The 25,398-nt window shown below is 39.5% G+C and overlaps 2 protein-coding genes and 1 pseudogene across 2 annotated transcripts; 2 read left to right on the top strand and 1 right to left on the bottom strand.

Annotated features, from left to right (window-relative positions):
- Positions 1–246: 246 nt before the first annotated feature.
- LOC126802633 (cationic amino acid transporter 7, chloroplastic) lies at positions 247–3,983 on the bottom strand. Its single transcript, XM_050530283.1, has 5 exons — positions 3,563–3,983; positions 3,224–3,443; positions 2,734–3,085; positions 2,423–2,642; positions 247–1,014 (listed from the first exon to the last, which is right to left on the bottom strand). The coding sequence occupies exons 1-5, from the start codon at positions 3,960–3,962 to the stop codon at positions 443–445; spliced, it is 1,764 nt and encodes a 587-aa protein (XP_050386240.1). The 5' UTR covers positions 3,963–3,983; the 3' UTR covers positions 247–442.
- Positions 3,984–15,581: 11,598 nt separating this feature from the next.
- Positions 15,582–18,519, top strand: LOC126803455 (WD repeat-containing protein VIP3-like; annotated as a pseudogene).
- A 5,776-nt stretch (positions 18,520–24,295) lies between these two features.
- On the top strand, positions 24,296–25,234 carry LOC126803041 (uncharacterized). The gene is made up of 2 exons (XM_050530788.1): positions 24,296–24,695; positions 24,777–25,234. The coding sequence occupies exons 1-2, from the start codon at positions 24,339–24,341 to the stop codon at positions 25,044–25,046; spliced, it is 627 nt and encodes a 208-aa protein (XP_050386745.1). The 5' UTR covers positions 24,296–24,338; the 3' UTR covers positions 25,047–25,234.
- Positions 25,235–25,398: the final 164 nt, after the last annotated feature.

Below are 25,398 nucleotides of genomic sequence, written 5' to 3'. Positions count from 1 at the left end.
AATATATAGTTTTTATCCAGAGTGAATGTTCACTTTAAAATTACAGAGTTAAGTTCATTATTTGACTCCCTTTTCAGTCAAATGGCCACATCTCCACGTTATAGATCTTCAAAGAAAATGTGTAAATCACTCATATAAAGTTTCATCCAATTTAGTAATTGTTAAGGTGTTGAAGCATCACTACATCACATAACAAACCGAATTTGATCAAACTGAACCATTCTTGTAAATCAAACATATCTTGGGTTAACATCTAACTGATTTAGTTGACGGCCTTAACCAACATACAACTAGGTGTACTTGTCTGGTCCCGAGCACCTACGCAATGCTCTACAATGCATTCACTCTAACCTATGTTCTCTCCCTTTTGCAATTACAATTTGTGATTCATCCATCTACCCAAGATTATGAAGAACTGAAGAAGCATGCATATTACAAATTTCTACACTTTAACTCCTGGATCAGTACTTTCCTGTGCAGACTCTGTTTGGGTTTCACCATTCTTCTGAGTGAAAGACCCATCTCCGTGTGCATCAAAGCTAGCATGAACGCTGTAGAAAACATACACAAGGACAGCAAAACCTGAAAAGTATCCAAATCTCACATAGGATGGTCTGTCCAGTGACCCCAATAGAAAGACGTTCAAGAAAATGGAGACAGATGGCATCCATGGCATCAGAGGCACACCCCAAAACTCTGGTTTTCGTGCTTGTTTGACCATGCAATGGAAAATTTGGACGAGTGAAGCTGCAATTACTGCAGTAACACAAAGTATCAAGGCTTTGGCTCTTCCCTGTGGAGCAATCTGCCAAATCACCGTGAAGAATATAGATGTCAAAGAAAATGAGCACAGGAATGATATTGTAGGCCATGGCTTTGTCCTCCCCACCACAACGTAGCGCCTAAAAATCACAGCATTGGCCACCATGTAAAAGACAAAGAGTGTGCCGATGGACACGAGATTGAGAAGGACATTCAAATCAGTGAAAAGAGAAATGGCTGCAGTCAGGATACCTGAAAAGTACGAGTGCAAGCATATTCATATAAGAAAAAAATAGCAACGACATAAGCAAATTGCATTGTATATTACCGACTCTTTGTTTAAAGGCATGGAGATATTTTTTTTGGTATTTGCATAAAAACAAGAGATGGTGGGAAATCAAGACTCAAGAGCACCAACCCACAAAGGAAAGCATAAATGTCATGAAAAGACTGAAATAAGCACAAGCACGGATTGAGTGGAATATGTATAGCCGTAAGCCAATATGAATTCAGTGGAGTCATATAAATATGAAGTTTGACAGGTGACCTTAATTGTGAGAGTAGAGAAAGCAAATTGCAAAGAGGTCATTTTCAGTCACAAATGGCTATTTTAGCAAGCAAACGGGGGATATATCTAGAGAAACTTGAAGATGAGTTGGACCAATCAAGACCACTTGCGCCAATAAATTAAGATCTCCTCCTATCTATGACTTTAAAATCGAATAAGAAAGCGATTGAAACAGTGATAGAGATAGAGATATAGTGATGCTAAAGCCTTCGACCGATGAACATGAACAAGATAAGAAAAGGCTGTGAAGGCAACATGCAAACTTTTTGATATATCCTCCTCTCTACATCTCTTTGTGTGACGATCGTAGCTTTTATTATTACAAGTCTACGGAAATGAATATTAAGATGCGCATCTTTCGAACTGTTAAAGTCAACAATTATTCTTTAACCTAGCTTCACCTGTTCTGCCTAAACTTGCTCATACATGTTGGTTAATGATCCAAAAACAAGCACTCGATGCGTAAGCCTCTCAAGCTTCAAAGGAGATGAGAAAAGAAGACGACCTTTTACGTACACGTATCTCTTTGTTTGACAAAAGTAGGTTTAACCAATTGCCACTACCAAGGATCAGAAATAGTCATTGATGAAGGTGAAAAATCAAGGGGGTATGAACTGTGAACTACTTTCCCCCCACCGAATCAAATCGAATCAAACGAAAATCAGATCAAAAGAAAAGGGGTTGATCCAATCCAAGAATAGGAATGAAATAACTAGAAGCAACCCACCCATAACTAGGAATGGAGGATAAGGTCTTGCGGGGGCAGGCCTTGCAGGGCAGGGCGTACCATACCCACATCAATCTTTTTTGTTGGTTAATCCATTCCCACATCAATCAAGACTATAGGGGACCCCAAAAACAAATCCAAATATCAAAGGATCAAGATCAAAATGAAAAACCCACTCACACGACACCAAACAAACTTAATCCAAATCAGGTCTCTGGTCTCTGGTCTAGTCCACACCGCACACATTGCACGCACATCATTAACATCCCACATTGGAAATATCATCGATTTCATTGGAGTTATTAAATATATCTATCTATATTAATTTGTAGAAAACGAGAGGGAACCGTGAGGGAGAAACGTACCGAGAAAAGCGGAGGAGTTAACAGGCGTCGATGTCTTGGGGTGGACCCGAGCGAACCATGCGGGGACCACACTCGATCGTCCAATGACACACATGTACCTCGCCTGCCCCAGCATCGCCACCACCAGCGACGTCACTATTCCCAGGCTCGCCCCCGCTCCGATCACCCGAGTCTCCCACTCCCCCGTCAACGCCGCCGAGAATGGCGCGTCCGGATCGATCTAAGCAACACCCAACAACACCATGTCATGTCAGTTTTTTTACAGTGACTATTCATTTATCCAATTGTACTGTTACTACTGTAATTATTACCATGTCGTATGGGAGCAGTTTGGACATGGAGGCGGCCATCAGGCAGTAGAGAACGGTGACGATGAGGACGGACCCGGACACTCCGATGGGAATATCCTTGACGGGGTACCGGACCTCTTCCGCCATGGTGGAGACGGCGTCGTATCCGATATAGCTCAGGTAAACCATGCTGGCCCCGTTAAACACGCCGGAAACCCCGTACGGGAAAAACCCCGACGGATTCCCAGTCGGGTTGGCCGGTTCAGTCAAGTTGTGCCAGTCGCCTTTGCAGAACCCAAGTATAATGACGAATAATATGAATATTATATGCAGCGCCGTCAACACCATATTGACCACCGAGCTCTCCCTTGTACTGACCATGGTCACCCAACCCACCAATCAAATTTAACATTCTATTGAAAATTATATAACTCAGAGTCTCAAACGCAACTCAACTATATATGTCGAAAAAAAAACTCAACTTGCTGTAAACTACATATGTTGTATGTACCTGTAGCAGATAATGAGCGTGATCACTAGAACCACCACTACAGCAACGACGTCGATTTCATTGAAACCGTTGGGGAGTCCGCCGACTGTGAATCTCCATTTCGCAGCGGGGACCCCGATTGCGGTGCCCAAGTAAGACGTGAAACCTCTCGCAACGGCGGCGTTCGACATCACATAGTCGAGCACCAAGTTGGCTCCGGTCAAAAACGCCGCAAATTCACCTGAGTTTTGATTCAACAAAGTAAAAACAACTAAGGTAGAATTGAAAGAAATCATCACAAAGATATATAGTTGAAGGTGGAGCGCAGTAGTGGACTGATATCAGTGTTGAGTTGGGTACCGAATGTGACCCGGAGATAGCTAAAGGCACCGCCGGCGACGGGCATGTCGACGGCGAACTCAGTGTAGCAGAAGGCGGAGAGGAGGGCGCAGAGTCCGGCAATGGCATATGATATGACCACAGATGGGCCAGCGCAGAGCCGACTTGCACGGCCGGTGGTGACGAAGACTCCCGCACCGACCATGCCGCCGACGCCGAATCCGACGAGGTCGAACCAGCGGAGTGTCTTGTGCATGTCGGAGCCGGAGCGGGCGCGGACGGCGCTCATTTCGTCGTAGGAGGTGGAGACTGAAACAGCGCGGCGGGCGAGACGGGCCGGAGTCTCAGCCAGAGCTCTGAGGTAAGCCCGGGGGCTTGAGAAAGACGAGCCGTGGCATTGGGTCTCCATCATTGACGCCATAGCTTAATGCTGGTTCTGGTTCTGGTTCTGGTTTTGGTTTCTCACTCACTACCAATGACTCGTTTATATATAAAAAAAAAGAGAGTAAACAACCAAACGGAACGGTGAACTAGAAAACAAGGGGCCTTTTTTGCTTTTTTAGATTTGTCGTCGTCTCCTTGAAACGGTGTCGTATGCACAGATGCCCTTTATAAAACCGAACAACAGAAAAAGGGGAAGCTCTCTGTTGCAATATAAAAACCTTTATAGTTTATATGATGATGATGAAAGCGCTTCAGTTTTGACCTGCCTGCCCTCCAGATCAGAAGACCCGTCGTCGTTTCCGGAGGTTTGATTTTGCTGCAGTTTTCATTTTGTTTTTTGGGATTGATTACAGTAGTTAGTGTCCTATTGATTTGCATACTTTGATTGATTTATTCATTGTGTTTCGATTTGGAAAAAAAAATCTAGAGGAGGATGAGATTTGTTTGAGCTGGTAAACAAGACAAACCTAACCAAATTGGGGAATTATATGAAAAGTAGTACGACCTCCTTTGATTATCTATGAACTTGCTTCAGATATGACTCTTCATGATTGATTTCCGTATTGGATTATGAACTATGAGACTTTGGAGGTGGGTACGCATTAGATGGAGTATGTACTCTGGAGAAACTTTAAATTAGGCCTCACAAACAAGAAGAGAGGGCACTGAGGATTTTGATGAATGTACTTTAGAGGGCTGGTAACACCTAATTTGGATAATTTGTCATGTTCATAGCAGAGATGGAATGAACACCAAATGTACTTTAGAGGGCTTTAGCGATTTTATTTGATTCGTCGTCAATACTAAATAAATTATTGGGATGTGTGTTACAGCTAGTTAATCGAGCGATGGGGATTTTCTGCAAGTCTAATGTCTGTTGTAAAGTTATTTGGTTGCTTTAGTACATTTGGTTATGCATGTTAGCTGGTGAAATCTGCCGAAGTGTAAAAATTGTGATTGTGTTGTTCTATGTCCCTTGCTTTAGGCCGACTTCTACATATTTTTTAGTACTCATACCAACAATTAAAACTTTCTTTTTTCGTTAATTAAGAAAATAAGGTATGGTAACTAATTAATGTGCATACAATGTTTGTCAATTACAAGCTTACGGTTGATAAGCGCACTTTTGCGACGTTTTTACCATATATTTTACCTCCATTTGTACTTTGCTTAACCCTTATTATTGTAATATAGAGTCATTGAGTTAAGTTAGGAGTCTTTAGTGACGTTCGTTCCCTTTTGGTGCTAAAACGGGTGTAAAATGCAGAAATTGTCGAGAGTACTATAGAGTAGTATTCCTTGTTGAACTAGGAAACCTAGTTTGGTTAGGATTTTTTTTATTATTCGATATTTCTGTAACATATGTGATTTTGTTCCGGGAGAATTACTATTCTACCATTGTGTGTGTCTTAGCCTAATAGGTTTCCTGTTAGGAGATAGATTAGCATCTTCATAATAGATTAGGACTCCGAATCCTACGGGATTGTGTTTTTGTAATGCCTATATATAGGCCCCCATATCATTCAATAATACACAATTATTTCATCCTGAAACACGTTGCCCTAAAACCCTGAACTTTTAGAGCCATAGAAATTTTTTCTCTTCTCCACCGCGGCCGCCGTCATCTCCGGCCTCCGGCATCTCCTCGTCGGCGCAGCCCCTGCTCGCCGTTGTTGCAGCCCCCCCCCCCCCCCCCCGCTGCTACCCCCGCATCCCTGCGCGCAGCCAGCCTTGCTGCCCCTGCAACTTCTGCCTTGCTGCCCTGCACGCAGCCCCTGCAGGCCCTGCTCGCTGCCCCTGCACCCACGCATGCAGCCCCACGCAGCCCTGCACACTGCCCCTGCATCACCCCTGCAGCCCCCGCATCACAGCCACATGCAGCCCTGCTCGCAGCCCCTGCACGCACGCACGCTCCCCTGCACGCTGCCCCTGCATCACCCCTGCATGCACCCCTGCAGCCCCCGCATCGGAACCGCATGCAACCCCGCACGCAGCCCCTGCCCGCACGCTCGCGACACCTGCAGCCCCACTCGCGACCCCTGCAGCCTCGCTCGCAACCCCTGTAGCCCCGCTCGCGACCCCTGCACCCCCGCTCGCAGCCCCTGTAGCCCCGCTCGCAACACCTGCAGCCCCGCTCGCGACCCCTGCACCCCCGCTCGCAGCCCCTGTAGCCCCGCTCGCAACACCTGCAGCCCCGCTCGCGACCCCTGCAGCCCCGCTCGCGACACCTGCAGCCGGGTACAATAGCCATTTGGGCTTCATACTATATTTTCTTTTCCTTTTCCTTTTTCCTATTTCATTATTTAAATGTTCATTGGCACGTTTTTATTTCTAACGATATTTCACGTGCTCGTATAGGAAAAATCATTGCTCGTCGTACTATGGTGATGACATTCATGCCGCGATGGACGATACTTTTGCCATCTACATACGATTTCGATCGTATCCTCCCAAGATTTTTATGTCATCGGACGAAGATCGAAAAAGGAATTCAACAAGCAACTTCATGCATGACGATCGATTTGCAGAGCAATTTACTTATATGCGGTCTATTTGGCAAACCAACAAGTATGTTTTTCTTAAAGTTGCTGCTTTTGAAGATATATATATAAATTATCGGGCGCTATTAGCCTTTTTCATGTCTTCTTTTCCGGCCTTTCTTATAACGCCGATGAGACCAAAGAGGGATATGATTCCCCTCTTGGTCGACGTTTTTCGTGTGACGGTCCTGTGGGAGTCACGTTATTATTTAAAAAGGAAGATATCGATTTCGTGTGGTTGCCTGAGTGCACCGCTGTTTTGGGTGCGATCATGAGAATCACCGATATGCATCGATTATTTTGTGACCATATACATCACAACCTTCTAATTCCGGTTACGTACTTGAATAGTTTCGATTATTTGAAACCTATACAACCCTCGTTTCTTATGGATGCGTCGCCATCGCGACTGTTATTTGAATGTTTGAGTTTTCTTAAACTCATGTCTATAAACGATAATCTCAAGGTCTACGTACTCATTTATTTGAGTTGATTCATTACTCTGATGCAGCACTATTTGCTGACAAAAAGATCCCAAAAATAACGAATTCTATGGGACACACTTAAAAGTGATTTAATGAACGTCTATGACGTTGTATTATCAGAGTTGACCTTGATGCATACTCCACATCAAAGAAACGCATGTCATTTTTGGCACCTGTATCTATTTCTTGAGGGAATTTTGGAGATGGAAACGTAACATTCTTCCATTCTCAAGTAAGCACATTTTTGAGCCTTAGGCTAAGGCTCCGCCCAATCCGATATGCAAAATTTTGTTGCTACAGACTTTTGATTAGTCAATCTATTTTGACTATGTCTTCTGCTTACTATTTTTCAAGTATGACGTTGGCATTGCCATGATTATTGCTCGACTTTAGCTTAAGTCGTCTATTGGAATTGGAAGCTTGTTTGTGTTGTATTAAATATTGGCATATTCTATAAAATTTCTCGTATTTCTTGTTTACAAGATTGACTCGTGAGAATTTTATTTGCCTTGGCTTAGCATGCATGGTCGACGTTTGCAACTCACGTGGTTTTTAAATTGGCCGTTTTTGGGTTACATGGGACCCCAATAGCACTACATTGTGATTTTGGACCTTAAAATTTGGAAAACGGACCTCGGAACGTCAAAATTGACGTCGTTTTTCCCGGTTACTGTTTCGGCGTTTCCGGAACATTTTCCGGCGTATTCGCCGCCTTCCGACCATTTTCCGGCGTTTCCGGCACCGCCATCCGGTTCCAGACGGCGTTCCCAGTCGGACCTGAAGTTACGGCCTCCATACCGGCCAGCTCCGGCCGCCGCCGGCTAGTTTTCCGACAATCGGTGCCGCCGGCTTCTGACGAGTTTTTCCGATGATTTTTTTTTCTGTCGTTTCTCGTCATGTTTTCCGCATATTTCAGCAGTTCTTGCTGCCACGTTTTCCCAATCCAAATTTCACCCGGTTTTGAGTTATATTGACATGGTTTTCCGGTTAATTTTCCGGTTTTCTCCAAGTCGTTTCATAGCTCAAATGATTTTATTATTATTGGTGACCACCCGCACCAAATGGAAGGTTTTCCACCGTAATTGTTTGGTATTCAACTGCTCTAATACCATGTTTTTCCAACTCTTAAGTTGAAGAATGTAGTTCTATTGCCATGTGATACATTCGATGGGATTGCTATTTTCTTCAATCCCCTCTCTTACAATATCCTACGGCGTATTGTGTAGAGAAGTTCACCGCGTCGTTGACTCTCTTAATCTTCATTTTGAGAATGTCCCGCCGTGAAATCGAGTGTATTGCTAATTGCGTAACCACCCACACTGTCCTACGGCGCAGGTAGTTGTTTTACGGATCTCGTGCGGAGATTGTGTTGTATATCTTCGTGCCTTGCTAAGTTTTAAAGGCCATTCATGCCAATGATGGATTTTCATCTTGATATTTTTGTTAAGAATGGAGAGGAATAAATCTGTCTGATTTCATTGACAGTATCTTTTTCAAGCTTCGACAGTAGCTTTGTTAGCTTGCAGACATAGTTTTGCTTGCTTGCAGCAGTAGTTTATGTAACTCAAGATTCTTTGAATCATGGGTTCGGTTTTACTGTCTTCTCGGTTTTGATATGATCATTTTTGGTCATTTTGAACAAGATATGATGATTCGAGTTCTTTGAAATTCACATTATCATCTATTTTTCATGTTCACGAAGCGATTGGAGGACCACCTCACCCATGCTCCACACGGTGAGGCCGAGCCTATCTGTGCCATGCACGGTGAGGCCGAGCTTGCCTATTTCGGTGGCTCCATGGCATTAAGGCCGTCGGTGGCGGCATCCCCTCCTTCACAGGAGCTTGTGATGCCTCCCGTGTCTTCTAATGCCTCCATGACAATCTCTGATGCCAATCGCTCATTTTGCAAAGCTTGTTCTTTTGCTAGATTTCAAGGACTTATTTGCTAAGGCTCCAACCGAGAACATTCCATTCTTACAAAGTATTTAAGGTGACATTAGTGGACCCTATCCAACCGAATACGGACATTTTTCGGTATTTTTATGGTATAGGTTAAGAGCATCGACGCGTTGGTCACACGTCGATTTGCTTTCCACAAGAAACGCTGCATTCACTAAAGTTTTTAGCTATGATCATCATACTAAGGGCTCACCACCCTTCCCATCCTCTCAAATCCATTTGATTGGATACCGTTGGAGAGTTCACCTCCACGACTTTGATGATTTCATTTTGCATATCTACTGGGATCGTCGTTGAACATATTATTCCTCATGTTCATTCACTGCACGATCTAGCAGAGCTCGGACTTGGTTATGGGTACTAATCTGCCGATTTTTGCATGGAGATATGTAATGATGTTGCATGCAGTGACACTTATTCGTTTTAGACCCACAACTTGCAAAGCGTTTAGTGCGTACCAGATGGTTACTGGATACGATCCCAACGTTCTTTTCCTTAAACGCATATTTGGTTAAAGTTGTTTATGTGCCTCTATTGTAGTTATCTCAATGGGTCTACTTGAAACGATTAAGTATTCTGGTTGGTTATGATTTATGAATCACCAACACTTGTCCGCTATTTCCAATCTACAACCGTTGATCTCTATCCTGCGATATTAGCAGACGGTCACTTTGATGAGACATACTTCCCGTCGTTAGGGGGAGATATGGAATGCTCCCATTCCGGTTTTAACGCCAGGAATTGACGTGGTGTGGCACTATGTCTCATTAAGATCCCGCACTACTCAAAGTGAGAAAATGTGCAACGCATTATCGACCTCCAGAAAGTCAAAGATTCGATGCTCAATGACTCTACCGATATTGCGAAAGTGACAAGATCACACATAAATGTTGTGATGTGCCGGTAAGGTTGGAACTCTTAGAATATGAGAGAATTTCATATGACCTGGTCCTAGCACCGTTGGCACCATCCCTGACAGTGGGAAGGAAGCCGGCGATGGCACCATCGTACGCTGTTGTCGGCGCCCGTGGCATTGCACCACAAAACAAGGGCGGCAAACGCAAAGATGGACTAGTAAGGGTCATAGCTTCGGTCTTGGCTCCTGCCTAGATGAGGGGGAGACCATTATTCTCTAGAATCAAAACTAGAAAGAAGCGAAGTGCGTAGGCACAAGTATTTCGCCCATCATCAAGAGATATTCTCTAAACATGTGTATCAACTAAGTTTCTGTGGGACGCTACAGACTCCTTTTGTTGATGTTAGAGAAGAATAGAAATCTCACGAATTGATCGTATACAGCGCGCGCGTGTGTTTAATGTATTGATCTCCCATGATTGATGATGTATTCGCTTATGCTCTTATTCCGTTGTAAAGCATCAACGATGAGCAACTTGACCGAAGTGGAAATAATCAATACAAGCTGAACTAGACTTGTTATGTTGGTCGTTGTTCGTAAGTGTAATGAGAAAGATGAAGTCATGCAATATATGCAGGACTTATGGCGCAAAGATTGTCTCATTATCCTAGTATTGAGTACGATGAGTTATATTCTCTCGTTATGGACATAATTGCTTTCCGCTACTTGATCAGTAGTAGTGTCCATGAAAACTGATTTGCAGCATATGATAGTGGTCATAGAATATCTGTAAAGGGATCTTGACGCAGATATGAGAGTGCCCGAGGGACTTTAAATGCCTCCAGACCACTGAGAGCTTATGTAATCAGATTGCGACGTTCGAGAGAACATAGTACAATCGGTTGCAAGAACTCATACCCATATGTGTTCATATGAAGCTAATTATTGATTCTCTATTCCGTCTAAGTATAGATGATGAAGAGATTCAATGAGCTATACATTCATACATGCTAGTGTTGTTGGGACACTATTGCTTTCATTATGACGTGATTAACTATGCGCCTATGCATTGTCATTGGATTTGCATTGCTTATTTGACATGGGTTTAGTTCTACACTTAGTGAACCAACACAAATCCTATCCACACCAACGCCGCCAGCAGCTCCAGCAACATCAACGTACGCCTTGTTGTAGCAGTCGACACTGGTAGCGTAGAGGATGCGTACGGTTCCATCTTGGACCAAAATCAGTCATTCATTGGTCCATTCCCCCATTCTTTTCGCGAAAGACACATTAAATGTGACAAATCAGAATCTGTCCAGTTTCATAGGTCAACTTCAACGAGACCTACAGGACAGCTCGCTCCATGAAATCTGGTGAAATTGGTACCGTTGGAAAGGTCTATGTGTATCAACCTTTCATTCATAGCTATCATATTGTGTGAGTTATGGCCGTTTTAGCAAAGTAGGACAGTCCTGTCCGGGAAGTTGCAAGTCAGTCAACTTCGACAGAGCATTGTGAACTGCTCCGATCGGATGAGGTTGTGAACCTTATGTCACTGGAAAGCCACGGGTGTCTACTTTTCAGAAAATTTTACGGTTTGCTGATACCTATTTTGACGAAGAAGTTATGGCCTTTTAAGTGAGTGAAGGTCATTCTACCCGAGAATCTGATTTTCATTGCAAACTCTTGTTTTGAGTTGTTATGCAATCTTGTTTCCTAATATCTAAGTTTGGCTAAGTATAGCATGTATGATCTAAGGATGTGTGGCTAGATTAATGATTAATCATTAGCCCAAGACTACGTTTGAGAAGCATGTAATGAATGTTGTGTACGTTGTTCTTTGTACTCCATGATTATGGCACTAGTCAGGGGAGTTGTTTCGTAGACTTCAGGAGGAGTCTACCTCACATGATGCTATCAAATGTAGATGGTGCGTTGTGCTCTTTTTCCCTTCGATCAAGCTTTTGTTTTTACCCAAGAGGTTTTTATTTTGCTTGATAAGGTTTTTACCGAGGCAACGATGTGTGCACCATGCAACCTAGGCATGCGACACAAGGGGGAGTGTTCCGGGAGAATTAATATTCTACCCTTGTGTGTGTCTTAACCTAATAGGTTTCCTGTTAGGAGATAGATTAGCATCTCCATAATAGATTAGGACTCCGAATCCTACTGGATTGTGGTTTTGTAATGCCTATATATAGGCCCCCATATCAACTTCGACAGAGCATTGTGAACTGCTCCGATCGGATGAGGTTGTGAACCTTATGTCACTGGAAAGCCACGGGTGTCTACTTTTCAGAAAATTTTACGGTTCGCTGATACCTATTTTGACGAAGAAGTTATGGCCTTTTAAGTGAGTGAAGGTCATTCTACCCGAGAATCTGATTTTCATTGCAAACTCTTGTTTTGAGTTGTTATGCAATCTTGTTTCCTAATATCTAAGTTTGGCTAAGTATAGCATGTATGATCTAAGGATGTGTGGCTAGATTAATGATTAATCATTAGCCCAAGACTACGTTTGAGAAGCATGTAATGAATGTTGTGTACGTTGTTCTTTGTACTCCATGATTATGGCACTACTCAGGGGGAGTTGTTTCGTAGACTTCAGGAGGAGTCTACCTCACATGATGCTATCAAATGTAGATGGTGCGTTGTGCTCTTTTTCCCTTCGATCAAGCTTTTGTTTTTACCCAAGAGGTTTTTATTTTGCTTGACAAGGTTTTTACCGAGGCAACGATGTGTGCACCATGCAACCTAGGCATGCGACACAAGGGGGAGTGTTCCGGGAGAATTAATATTCTACCCTTGTGTGTGTCTTAGCCTAATAGGTTTCCTGTTAGGAGATAGATTAGCATCTCCATAATAGATTAGGACTCCGATTCCTACTGGATTGTGGTTTTGTAATGCCTATATATAGGCCCCCATATCATTCAATAATACACAATTATTTCATCCTGAAACATATTTATATTTATTATTTCCTTTCCTTATTTTCAGAATTAAATGTGAGATAATGACTTGGAAATTACGGAAAGAAAAAGGAGAAGAAGGAAACAAAAGGAGAAAAAAGAAAGAAGTAATTTAGTTTCTGAATAAGATGAAAAAGAAGAAGTATGCAGCGTCAAATGAGGGAAGGTTCATCCGGCAATTAAAAGGAAAGAAGAAGAAAAGAAGGAAACAAAAGAAAAAAAAAATAGAGGATCAGCCCATCAAAAACCCTAGCAGCCCCTCCTCTCCTCCTTCCTCTATAAAAGGCATGGCCTCCCTCACAATTCACCATCACCATTCTCTCATAAACACAGCCGAATTGCTGCCCAAAAATATCCTGAAAATTCGAGCCAAAAACTTCATTCATTCTCCACTTTGCCGTGCCATCCTCTTGCCTATTCCACCACCGAATTCACATTCCTCCATCCTTCAAGGTTTCTAATGTGTGATTCATCCATGGCTTGTAAATTTTCTTTTGGTTTTCTGTAAATTTCGAATTTATTGTATGAATCATTGGATGTTATTTTCTGTTTCATATATGAAGAATATAAATTCAGACTTCTTTGGTTTTATGTTTTGATCGTATGAACTCATGCAATATGTGTCTATGCCGTGTATAATAGCTATGGGCAGTAGGTTTTCGAAATTAATTTAGGTTTTATTTCAATTAATTCCTTGAATTTGTGCATCTAAATCAATGCTTGAGGAAGCCAAGGCCATGGTTCTCCTAGGGTTGCGATTTAATTCACCAAAGTGTTCTTTGATTGAATATGCGCTTCGTGTTTTAATTATTGATACTTGTTTAGGGTTGTGATAGTTCTAGGAATTTGCATGTTTAATCAAGATGAGTGACGCCATGCTTGCTTAGATGTCTCCAATTCGACTTAATGTGCTTATGTGCTACTTTGTTGTTTAACTAGAACGCTTCGTTATGTTGAACTCTTTTTAGCATATGTTTAGGATTGAACGCTTCGTTGATTCTAAATAATTAAGAAGTCTTAACGATTAGATGAAACCGCTTCGGACTCTAATTAGAATTGGAATTGAAATGGACTTAGAAAGAATCGAAATAATTTGCTGCCTATATGTTGTTCTATGCATGTCATACATGTTTCTTGAGTAGAATTCGTGTTTTGGTTATGTGATGAATGGTTGATCAATTGTATATAAGTAATTTAGGATTTATTTTAAGTTGTAGTTTAAGAATCCAAATCAAATCCCCCCCCCCCATTAACATGATAAGTTTTGAGGCCCTTTTGATTCCCCGGACTGAACGATCCCTGCTTATTATATACTAACGATGATGTTTTTCAGGGTATTTTATAGACGTTCTAACAAAATGATCTATCAACGGTTTCGTTGCTTCAGTGTCAACAGTTCTGTGATAATTTGTTTTACTCCTGAGTGCGCCTTAAGCATTTAGGTTGGTTTGGTTCTCTAACACCTCGTGGGTGCTATTAAACGGAGACTTAATGCATGCTAATAAAAAAATTTATGGAACAATTGTTATTGTGACATCCCAACCCAAAATAAATCAAAAGTAATAATTCCAAACACACAAAATACTGAAATCGGGGAGCAGTTTTATAGAGGAGAAGATGAGAAATTTTTTAGGCATGGTCTTGTAGATTGGTTCCCACAGATAACGTCGTTGTCCATTGCGATAGTGCTTGACGATATATTTGATGGAGAGAGAGAGAGAGAGGAGCCGAGTTGAGGTATCCCCCTCTCATGCCAGTCTTTTTGGTTTTATCTCTTGCCCTTTGTCGGTCGAAACCGACTTCCTTTTTCTTTTTTTTCTTTTTTTTAAATCGATAAGTATATATATCCCTTAATATAATTAGTATAATAAACTTCAGCTATGGTTTTCGGGTATTACATTTATTCTAAGAAAATTTATTGGTTGTGTCTATTATAAAGAAATTAGAGAATCTCAATTATTTATAAGAAAGTAAGAGAAATTCTTCAAATTTAATCTTTTTTTCTAATGTACTTCTTTCATTGTCATTGTTTTTATTGGTAGCATTGGACATGTGTCCACAATTGAAAATGAGATTTTAGTAAGTATAAAGATACAAGGTAAGAACATAATATAGATAAGAAGAAAATAATTAAAGGGTGAATAACCATGTTGGGTTGTAAGAAAAATAATCGGTAAAGAAAAGGCAAAAAGAAAATAAAGAAAAATGATGGATGATGAACAGTAATCTCTGAATGAAATGAAAAAGTCCATGCAAAAGTCTATACAAAACTTTGGTCGGCTAAACAATTTTTAGACTCTGGTGTGTATATATTACATTATAATGATGAGATTCTATAAGTTTATAATTTTATAAGTATGAATGATATTTTGAATACTCACAGACTTCTATTTGTTTTGAAAAGTCATGATTGTATACTCTCATACTCTCATGGATTTTATAATGACTTTTAAAAATCTTAATTAAATACACATATACTTATATGGATAATTAAAAGTATGTATTGAATACACCTAGACTTTTGAAATCAATTGATTTTTTTTAACTCCCACTAATTCTATATACAATACACCCCTTTTAGAGTCTCCAACATTTACCAAAGTTCGTATAGAAACCCACGATTGAAGTAGAGTTGTACCCCCATAACACCAAAAGAAGAAGAAGAGTGAAGTAGAGTACTAGGCATTGAATTGGCTCTGCTTGATACCTTATGGTCAAGCTACAGAACTTTTTCTTGGCCCTTGATTCAATTTCCATCAGTCATATCCATAGGGAGCGGAACATGGTGGCTGATTGCTTAGCCAAGAGAAGTACAGAGATGGATTTTGACCTTGTTAATCTTCCAATTCCTCCTATCTTTCTCAATGTAATAGTTTTGGATGACATTGATTGCCTTGCTAGACCTAGATCTTTTGTAACCGCTGATTTCCATGAATCCTTATGAACTTTGAGTTGTGATGGAGTGATAATACTTCTGACGAAAACTAAGAAAATATGAGGACTGATGATGATTGAATAATAGACTGGCGAATTGGTAAGCTTAGCAATGCGAGTATGGGTTTCAATTTCTTTCATATAAGCATATGGGTGAAGGTTTCGTAAAAGACCTTAATAAGAATAGAAATTTCAGTCAATACACAATTGCTGACAAGATCTGTCCTGGTGTGCTGAAATCATTGGTTACCCTGACAGACAAACCCAACTGAGTTCGTCATCTTGATGCAATATAATCACTTTTTTACACTCATGGCCTCATGCACACCAATTGCACCCTATAAGGTAAGGAACAAAAAAAAAATTATCCCCAACAGCATCAGTAGCATAAATTATGTAATTAGTGTTATAAATTTTTCAAGTCTGTGCTACTCCTATGCATGATGATTGCTCGATTACTCGACATCAATATTTAACCCTGTAAGCATCGTTAGTAGTATAAAGTAAGAGGGTATCGTTCACAAACCGGGGATCTAGACAAGGCTTAGAATCACAAACATTTAACACGAATTCATAAAGATATAAATGATTTGATATATAGTTCGGATCAAATATAAAAACATAAAATAAAACATAAACTACTATATACATGTGATCAACCAACCAACACATAATACATCACCACAACAATTCATACAAAGGTAACGAAAATCAAGTTCTAGTCCTCCTTTAAGAATCATGCCGAGACACTATCATGAATAATTAAGGTTGGTTCATGCAATTAGGGTCCTAAGCAGCAACCTAAACACATAGACACTTAACACATTCGATTCATTCCAAGCGGTCTTAATCGAAATCTAACATACTTATCCTACCATGCAACTTCAAAGCCACGCATATTGAATTCATTAAGCATGTCACCTACTTAACCAACAATCATGCAATTTCGAAAATCACATAGAAGAGATAAACATGTTCATAGCATGAGTCATAAATCCAACAACCTAAATATCATGCTACAAGCGTATGCATAACATAAATATATCGAAATCACTCAAGAATAGATCACGGCAGAAACCAAAATCATAGAACTAAAAACCTAAAATCGCAACTTTATATAAATTGAATCAAGTAGCTATTTCATAGACAAAATCGAAACAAGATTACTCTACACAAATCGCAAGCTCATCCAAGAACAAGAAAAACTAAAAACCGAAATAGACATAGAGAAAATCATGGTTACACTTTATAAATCAAGCAATCTCACAAAGTGTAGCCGTGACTTCTATGGATGGAACCTTCTTCACAAGCGTGCTTGAAGGCTATTGATTGGTGGAGAATGGTGGAATCGGTTTTAGGATTTCTTGGAAGGGTGAGGGATTAATTCGGCAGAGCTAGGCTTGTGTTTGTGTGAAAGATTAATGATGATCTGAATGGGGAGGCCGAGCCTCTATATATAGGAGTCTAGGAAGCCCCTTGCCGTCCCATTTAGGAGATAGAAACCAATTGGGAAACTGAAATCCTCTTTGATATGGATTTTGATTCATGTACTCCAAATCCAACTTGATGTAGGAAATCAAGTCCAATATGGAGACCACATAAGGGTTGCACGGCATCATTTTTGGTCCAACTAGGAATAGCTAGGCCGGCCTCCTCTTCTCCTTCTTCAACTCGAACATGATTTCCTTGTCTCACTAGGAATGCATCTCGACATCTCTTCTTCCTTTTCAAATATGATTTGTCTTTCCTGAAAAGAAATCGTCAATTAAGGAATAGAAAATAATGAAAATAGGAAAGTAGAGTCCTAGTCGAGTAAGGAATCCTAGCTCAATAAGGATTTCTAACACTTAAGCACAATTTCATCATCAATTCATTCAAAATTTGAAATAGCTCTTCTTAGAACATAGAAATGACAAATATGAACCTAAAACAACTAAATAAGAAGTAACAAAGCATAAAAATAGGGCATATATACATTAAGAACGTCACACTTTGTGATCCTATCACTGCATCTAATGAAATGGTATATATTGTCACGTACTAGGAATTTGTGGCCGCTTGAAAACTTTGCATACCTCTTTTTCAGTTTTGAAACTTTGCGGAATTGATAAATTAGATGTCCTTCTTCCAAATAAACTGATGCTAACTTGTGGCTCTTGAACAGGGTACTATGCTATCTGCGGCAGGTGGTGGTAGTGCCTCAGTCAGGGTCTGGAACTCATGAAACCTGGTTGCCACATTGTTGATTCCTCGTCAGAAGGAACCAAGCAGCTGACAAAAGCAGCAGTTAGAAGTTTGTGCTATCAGTTTCCTGGAGTCCTGATGGGAGATGCATAGCTTGTGGATGGAATTGTTTCTGTTTTCAACTCAGATCGTGGCAAGTTTCTGCAGCACCTGGAAGGCCACTGCATGTCCGTAAAGCCCCTTTTGTTTTCCCCTGTTGAACCTTGGCTACTCTTCACTGGCTCAGACGATAACCATGTGCGAAGTTATGCTGCCGAGGGGTTATAACCCAGGTTTGGTCCATGTCAGGTCACAACGGCCTGGGTCTTGGTGTGGATGCAATCACATATGGGGCGACCCTTGAAACAGGTTCAAGTCATAAAACTCTAAAGCTGTGGGATACTGGCATGAAGACAACCGTTCAGACAATGAGCAAGCATCATGATCAAGTCTGGGGAGTGGCTTTTCAACCTGGAGGAAGTGATATTTTTGTTTAAATGTACAGTAATACCTACTGTTCATCTGGTAAATTGGTAACGTTGTCTTTTAGAAAGGATCCTACAACCAAGTCTTTTTGTAATGTATTGTGCAAGTATCAAATCATATGATGGTAATAAGAATAGGCACGTTTGGTCATTATCAATCACAACTAAAAGAGGAGAAAAGAAAAAAGTTGTGCAACTTCATATCCCACAACGCTATAAATTAAGGGTCAATGGTGTGATTGTCATCAAAGTTCATTGTCGACACATGTATGGTGGAAGAGGTCTCTTCTTCTCGGCCATGTTTACTAATCCGTAATGGGATTGGTAAGGAATAGGAGAGAGGATGAGTCATTTTCATCCTTGTGTATATTTGTAATCCGGAATCAGATTCAATACTAGGATTGATTCCCTTCCATGTGTTTACCAATATGTAGGAATCAGAATTCGGAAGGATAATCATGTAATACCTGAGATTTTTAATCTCGTTTAACCGACACATTAAGATTTAACTAATAGACATTTGTAGATTAACGTGGTTTAATACGTCGATATTAAACTACACGTCGCTAAAAGTGTACGATGCTCTATTTTTTTTTTTAACTTTACAAATTATTTTGTGCTTTGAAAATATTTTACTAAGTTGTCGATTTAAGAACGTCAAACCTTAGCGTTTGGGCCTTTACTATCAGTTGATTTGGGCTAGCTCTAGGCTTTGAGAAAATCCCACTCATATCCTTTCTCAGTCCATTAAACCGAGCCCAATTTCTGGCCCAATTCTCTTCATTTAAGTTTGTTCTCCTCTCTTTCATTCTCGACAACACACAGCCTTCCCTCTGTTTCATCCACCGAACGACCACCGCCAACTCCTTGTTGCCCTCACACCGCCGCCGTCCGGAAAGAGAGCCCACATGCAACTTCCCACCATATCCACCATCTGATTCTCTATCTATACATATCAATGGCTTAACATAACAACCCCGATTTTGGGCAAATCGGAGTTAACACGGTGAAGATCGGCTAAGGAGCTCCGGCGTCCGATCGATGCTCCAGTCGATCAAATCTTCCTTCTTTTGGTAAGCTTGAATTGATTCCCTTGAAACCCAATTCGATTCCATCTTCAATTTCATTAAATCGGAGACTCATCCCCTTCTTTCTCCTCTGCCACGTCGTCGTCGCCGCCACTGCTCCACCGTCGTTCTTCTCAAGGCAGCGATTTTGAGGGTTGCAGCGACTCCCTCTTCGATTCAGGACCTATTCTGCTCACTTCGGTTTGTTGAAAACCCAGATTATAATGTATTCTTCTCTTTCTTCTTCTCTGTTCTGGTTCGTCACAACACTGATGACAAGGAAGGCTCAGAGTGAGCTATGGAAACATTAAGGCAGCAGCAATAGCTTGGAATTGGAACCGAGAGAAGCAGTCTCATCTTTTCTGCATTTTAGTTCAAAGAGATAGCTGATTTACCCGTTTTTGGCCTCTGAATTGTAAGATGCTTGTTGGATTTTTGGTATGTTTGAGATGTTGGGAAGCTCTTTTGTATACTGCATATTTGCCTTGTGCTTATCGGAGTTGCAATTGGGAGCCGGAATTGTGATCGGAGTGATAAGGTGAAATTTTGGGGTTTTTACTTTTGTAGAGTTACCCTTTTACTGTTTTACTACCATGGAAATTACGTTTCTGCCCTTGGCAGAAAGTTACTATTTCACTAATTACTTTGACTGTTTTACCAAATGATAATTCTAATTCTAATTTCCGCCCAGAAATCGAAAACTCTTTTCACTTAGATATGTGTCTGGTAATTAAATTAATCGTCGATATGGTTATAATTATCTGGTAAAATTGTTAAAATACACCCTAAATTTGGTTAAAATTGTTAATTTGTATTTGAGTCAATTTACCTCTTAAATTTAGTAAAAATTGCCGATTTGCACCCCATCTGTTAAATTTAACTGTTTCTATCCAATTTTGTGTCACATGTCATGCACATGAGGGGTAATGTTGTCATTTTCAATTTATATTTTTCTTAAAAACAAATAAAAATATTCTTTAAAAGGGGATTATTTTTTAATTAAATTATTTATTTACATCTTTTTTCTACATATTTAACCCTATTTCGAATTCTATATTCAATAAACACACTCATTCAAATAGTGTATTATATATATATATATATATGTATACATTGTTGGAGGAGGAACGAAACGAGAATAATAACGACATAATGGAACAAAACGTAACCGTTTAATTATTGAAAATGAGGCCTATATATAGGCATTATATAACCACAATCTTGCAAGATTCGGAGTCCTAATCTATTACAGAGATGCGAATTTCTAATAGGAAACCTAATAAGGCTAAGACACACACAATTGTAGAATAATAATTCTCCCAAAACACACATTTATTTTTAATTTTCAATGTTTTTATTTATATTTTTCTAATATTTTTTAACATATCATATCACGTAAAATAATAAATATATAAATCATAACATGTTTCGAAAAAAAAACATTGTAACAAGTGTTTATCTTAAATAATTTTATTAATTTATTTCATTATTTAATATGAATAAATATATAATGACAATATTGCCCCTCAAATGCATGACATATGACTTAAAATTGGATGGAAAATATTAAATCTAACGGATATGGTGCAAATCGGCAATTTTTACCAAGTTTAGAGGTAAATTGACTCTAATGCATGTTCAAGGTGCAAATTGACAATTATGACCAAATTTAGGGTGCAAATCGGCTATTTTGCGTAAGTATCTTTAATAATCTTAAAGCATGCTTAGTATCATTCGACGACTATAGTCAAACTGTTTTCAAATTATCTGAGAATTAGTTGATAAAAGGTCAAACAAAGTCAACATAATCAACTCTTAGTCAAACTAATAAAGACAATCAATGGAAAGTCAAACTCAGAAATCACTTGAACAAGAGCTGCTCAACAATCGGAGCAGTAAGATTGGAGCGGAAGCATACGTTATGGACTTAGAGAATTCTGCATGTCATTCTAGGTAGGGGATCTAACTCTCTCATGTTGCTTTGGCCAATTATATGTAATTCATAGTCTATGACTCGAGATTGATTTTTTTACTTAATAATATTGATGCATTAAATGTTTGTGAAAGACCGAGACTATACAACGTTTAAAATAGGATTGTTTAGTGTTATAGACCTTACAGTAATAAGGTTTTAGGATACTGGTCCAAGACCTCTCGGTGTCAAAACCGTAAAACCTCTAGAGGGGCAATGTCTTGTTACTATTCCACTTTGCGCGCTATTCATTTATTTTAAGATATTGTCTTAAATTGACACTCTCGCTCCTATATTGTCTTAAAGGGTGGTTGGCCTCGACTTCAGATATGACTCATTCGCCTCCTAGTCGTTAAGATCGATCATGCATTCCCATTACATTTATTACAATCCTATGAAAAAGACCTTACTGTTTTAGCATGATATTTATAAAACGTGCATTGTTTTATTAAATGATTTTATTGGCTGCCAAATAACTTACCTTCAACGTTTTCTAAAACTTATTTTCTATCATTACCCGATTTTGGTTTTCAAAATCCTGGGTGGGCTGGGCCCTACTGGGCAAGTGAGGATAACGCTCACCCCTACTATAGTGTCTTGCCGGTTATGATTGATATTTTGGAGCTAAGAGCATCGATAGAGAGTCATCATTCATCTATTGTCTTAATGTTTGACTTCCTCGCGTTTATGCCTTATATTTGTATTTTTCCGAGGTTGTATATGAAAATATTGTCACCACTTTGTAGTGTTTCTAATTTTGGGTTGTTGTTGTGTAGTTAAAACTTGGGTCGGTGACATTTTACCATCTTTCGCCTTTCGCTTGTAAAATTTGTAAATTGTTTCTATTCGCGAAAATATTTTAAGTTGGTTGTTTTTCTTGTACTTATTTTTCTTCATCTTAGTGAGTGTAATACATGAATTACATTTGCTAATCTCTATTTTAACTCAAATATACTGGTTGCATCATTTTCTGAAATGTGACAAATCATGTGTAGGGGTACTTCTGGGATTATCAATAAATGATGATTTTGGGATTATCAATAAATGCTTTTACGAATCAATTCCCCCCCCCCCCCAAATTAATCATTCCCTAATTAAGTTAGTAAACATCTATTTTAAGTGGGAATTGAAGTCGGTCTCTATGCAATCATTCTCTTTCCAGATGCCCCTAGGGGATTCCATTTGGCCCAAGGTGATCATGGTTTTCTTCTGATAAGTTAGTTTGCTAACACATTGTAATTTTGGAGCTTATTTCATGATTACATTTTAGCAAATATCAGAGATTGCTAGGGTTATAGACTTTCTAATACTTTGGATTCAATCTCAACATAAACTGAGAGGGTGGAAGTTGATTCTTACAAATGATCAATATAAGACTTTGCCTCAAAAAAAAAATGGGCCTGAAATTGACATAGCCAAAATTAAAATCTGCACACCCTCCTATTTTTTAAATAATTTTTCTCTCACATCTTTTTGCACTTTCTAAAATATCCTTCAATAATCTTTTTGGACTATTTTCTTTTCCCTGTAGACTTTAGTTGAAAACAATGTTTTCTTTCTCTTTTTCAGAAATCCAAAAATCTCCTTCAAGTGAGTATTTTCATCTCAATTCACTGCTTCCACGACAATAGTCCAACCTTTTGTTAGCCAATCCAAGTCAAAATCTCAACTCTTCCTATTACTCTCTCACATATATGCACCAGTGTGAGCATTGTCATACAGTTGCTTTAGACTATGAGAAGATCTCAATGAATTTTAGGGGAAGGAATTGGTTCTTTTATCATCCTTATGATATTTATGGCTTGATTGTCATGATATGTAAATGATGGATGGGAGAGAATTGTTGAACTCATTGAAGCTACAACAAAATCTTTTGGGTGAAGGGGACTTGGTGTATATCTAATGTATACTTTATTCTCTTTAGTACAATGTTTAATGAGATAGCAAGACCAGCAATATGTCTATTTTGAAGTTAAAAAGTGCATATGTAATTGAGAATATGATTTAATGAGTATCTTATGTTTCATAATTTCATAGATTTTTTTTTTGAGTCAAGAATTAAAGTTGCTCTGACCAAGAGATAGTAATATTTTTTGATAACCATTGTTGATTGGAGAAAAGGGGGAAAAACAAATCTCGTAGAATTTGGACGGGATTCTCTACAAAGAACAACAGATGAATAAGGACAACAAAAATAAGAACACAAAAAGAACGGAAGCCTTTCTAATAAGGACTCTTAAGTTAAGGACTTCTTGCATTATCCCATTCTTTTACCTTATATTTTCATTTTAACGTTCAATTTACGTATCTTCTATTAATAAAATAAGAAGAAAAGTTTGACATGTTAACTGGTTAAATTTTTTATCTGCCTAAAAAACCATATTGTTTATTAAAGTCCTAAATCTAATTGGTTATGGTTTGAAGAATATAATTTTAATTTACAAAATATAGATTAAAGAAAAAAAATGATTCGGGCGGAAGAGAAATGAGAAAATAAGAAAAATTCAGTCTAAATTGATAATAATCCCTCACATTTAACTCTCTCACACATATTTCTCTCTTACATTCAATTAATTTTTTTTTTCACACCCATAGAGTGTGTTTGAGGTTAGTATTTAGATAGTGCAGAAAGATAAAAGAAAGAATTTGTTTTTAAATACTATGAGTGGAGATTTTAATTTTGAGTGTGCTAATTACAGCCTCCAAAGAAATTACTCTTAGTTGCAAGTTTGGAAAACCGACCCGTTTAAAAGATACGGTCGGAGCGATAACCCGAACCCCGGCTCGGTTTGATGCCCTCACTGTATTAATGATTTAATGAGGAACTGAAAAGAGAGGGTTTTAGGGCAAATCGAGTGATGGAAGAATTCGAGAAGAAGTTATCGATCAGAGACGACGGCCAAGAAGAAGAAGAAGAAGATGCTGTGAAGGTTTCCACCGCTGAATTACTTGGCGAATTCCTCGGAATCCAGCAGCGCAGGGCGGAAGCCTACGCCAAGCTCCGATTGGGCTTCGCGCACTACATGGACTCCTCTTCCTCCTCTGCTGAGTCCGCCTATCAAACGCTTTGCGGCGACGTCACCCAGGAATTCAATGACTGCTCGAAACAAGTGCTTCACTTGGAATCTCTTTTTCTGGGTCCTGATTATGGCCGCCTTGATTTAGCCCATCTCCTCCGAGCTGTTCAGACGCAGGAGAAGCAGAAATTGAACCTGGTAATCATATTCAGTATTCTTATCCTTACTGCTTGTTTGTTTGGATTTTATGCTAAAACGGGCATGGTGGTTGTTGTATAGACGGCTACACTTCAGGTGTTGAAGAAGGCTGGTCGACCCTCGGAGCGGCTGGTGAGTCATGAAAACTGCAGGTTTGAGAAACCAATGGAGCATCAGTGCGTGCATCTCCATGAGATAACTGAAGCTGCTGGAACTGAAGAAGCAGAAGCCAACGCCCAGTATGATAATGCACTCAAGGAAGCCATTCGAGGGGTGCAGGATTCTGTGACTGCGATAAATGAACACTTGGAAGAAGTCAGATATGAAATTGCTGCCCTTGAAGCTGACTGATTGTTTTCATATCTTTCGTGAACAAGTTTTGGTTGTACCGTTTCCATTTCATTTTGTAGTTCAGAATTCTATCTAGTTTTTCTTGGTTTCCTGCTTCACAAACTCTGCTCGTATGTCATATTCAAATTGTTCACTTTCGATAATCGAAATATTTTGCATCAAATTCCCCCTACATTAGATAACTCTGATTCTGTGAAAGTTGTGATGTACAAACTGTTCTCACAACAAACATATATGGACTATGTTGTAATGCATTTCCAGCAAATTGAGATTTAAAGATCCAAGATAGGTGTGAACGTTAGAATGTTGTACTTCAAAGATCCAAGATATGTCCACTCATTGTTGTGACATA

The sequence above is a fragment of the Argentina anserina genome, chromosome 7 (genome assembly GCF_933775445.1).
Source record: "Argentina anserina chromosome 7, drPotAnse1.1, whole genome shotgun sequence".
Classification (NCBI taxonomy): domain Eukaryota; kingdom Viridiplantae; phylum Streptophyta; class Magnoliopsida; order Rosales; family Rosaceae; genus Argentina; species Argentina anserina.
The sequence above is the reverse complement of the archived record's forward strand: the minus strand, read 5'-3'. Positions and strand labels throughout refer to the sequence as shown.

Bases quoted from the DNA above. Each gene is read 5' to 3' on its own strand.
- LOC126802633 (XM_050530283.1), bottom strand. From the start codon at position 3,962: ATGGCGTCAATGATGGAGACCCAATGCCACGGCTCGTCTTTCTCAAGC. The intron at 3,444-3,562 runs GTACCCAACTCA...ATCAAAACTCAG, and splicing joins CTATCTCCGGGTCACATTCG to GTGAATTTGCGGCGTTTTTG. The intron at 1,015-2,422 runs GTACGTTTCTCC...CGTACTTTTCAG, and splicing joins TAACTCCTCCGCTTTTCTCG to GTATCCTGACTGCAGCCATT.
- LOC126803041 (XM_050530788.1), top strand. From the start codon at position 24,339: ATGGAAGAATTCGAGAAGAAGTTATCGATCAGAGACGACGGCCAAGAA. The intron at 24,696-24,776 runs GTAATCATATTC...GTTGTTGTATAG, and splicing joins AGAAGCAGAAATTGAACCTG to ACGGCTACACTTCAGGTGTT.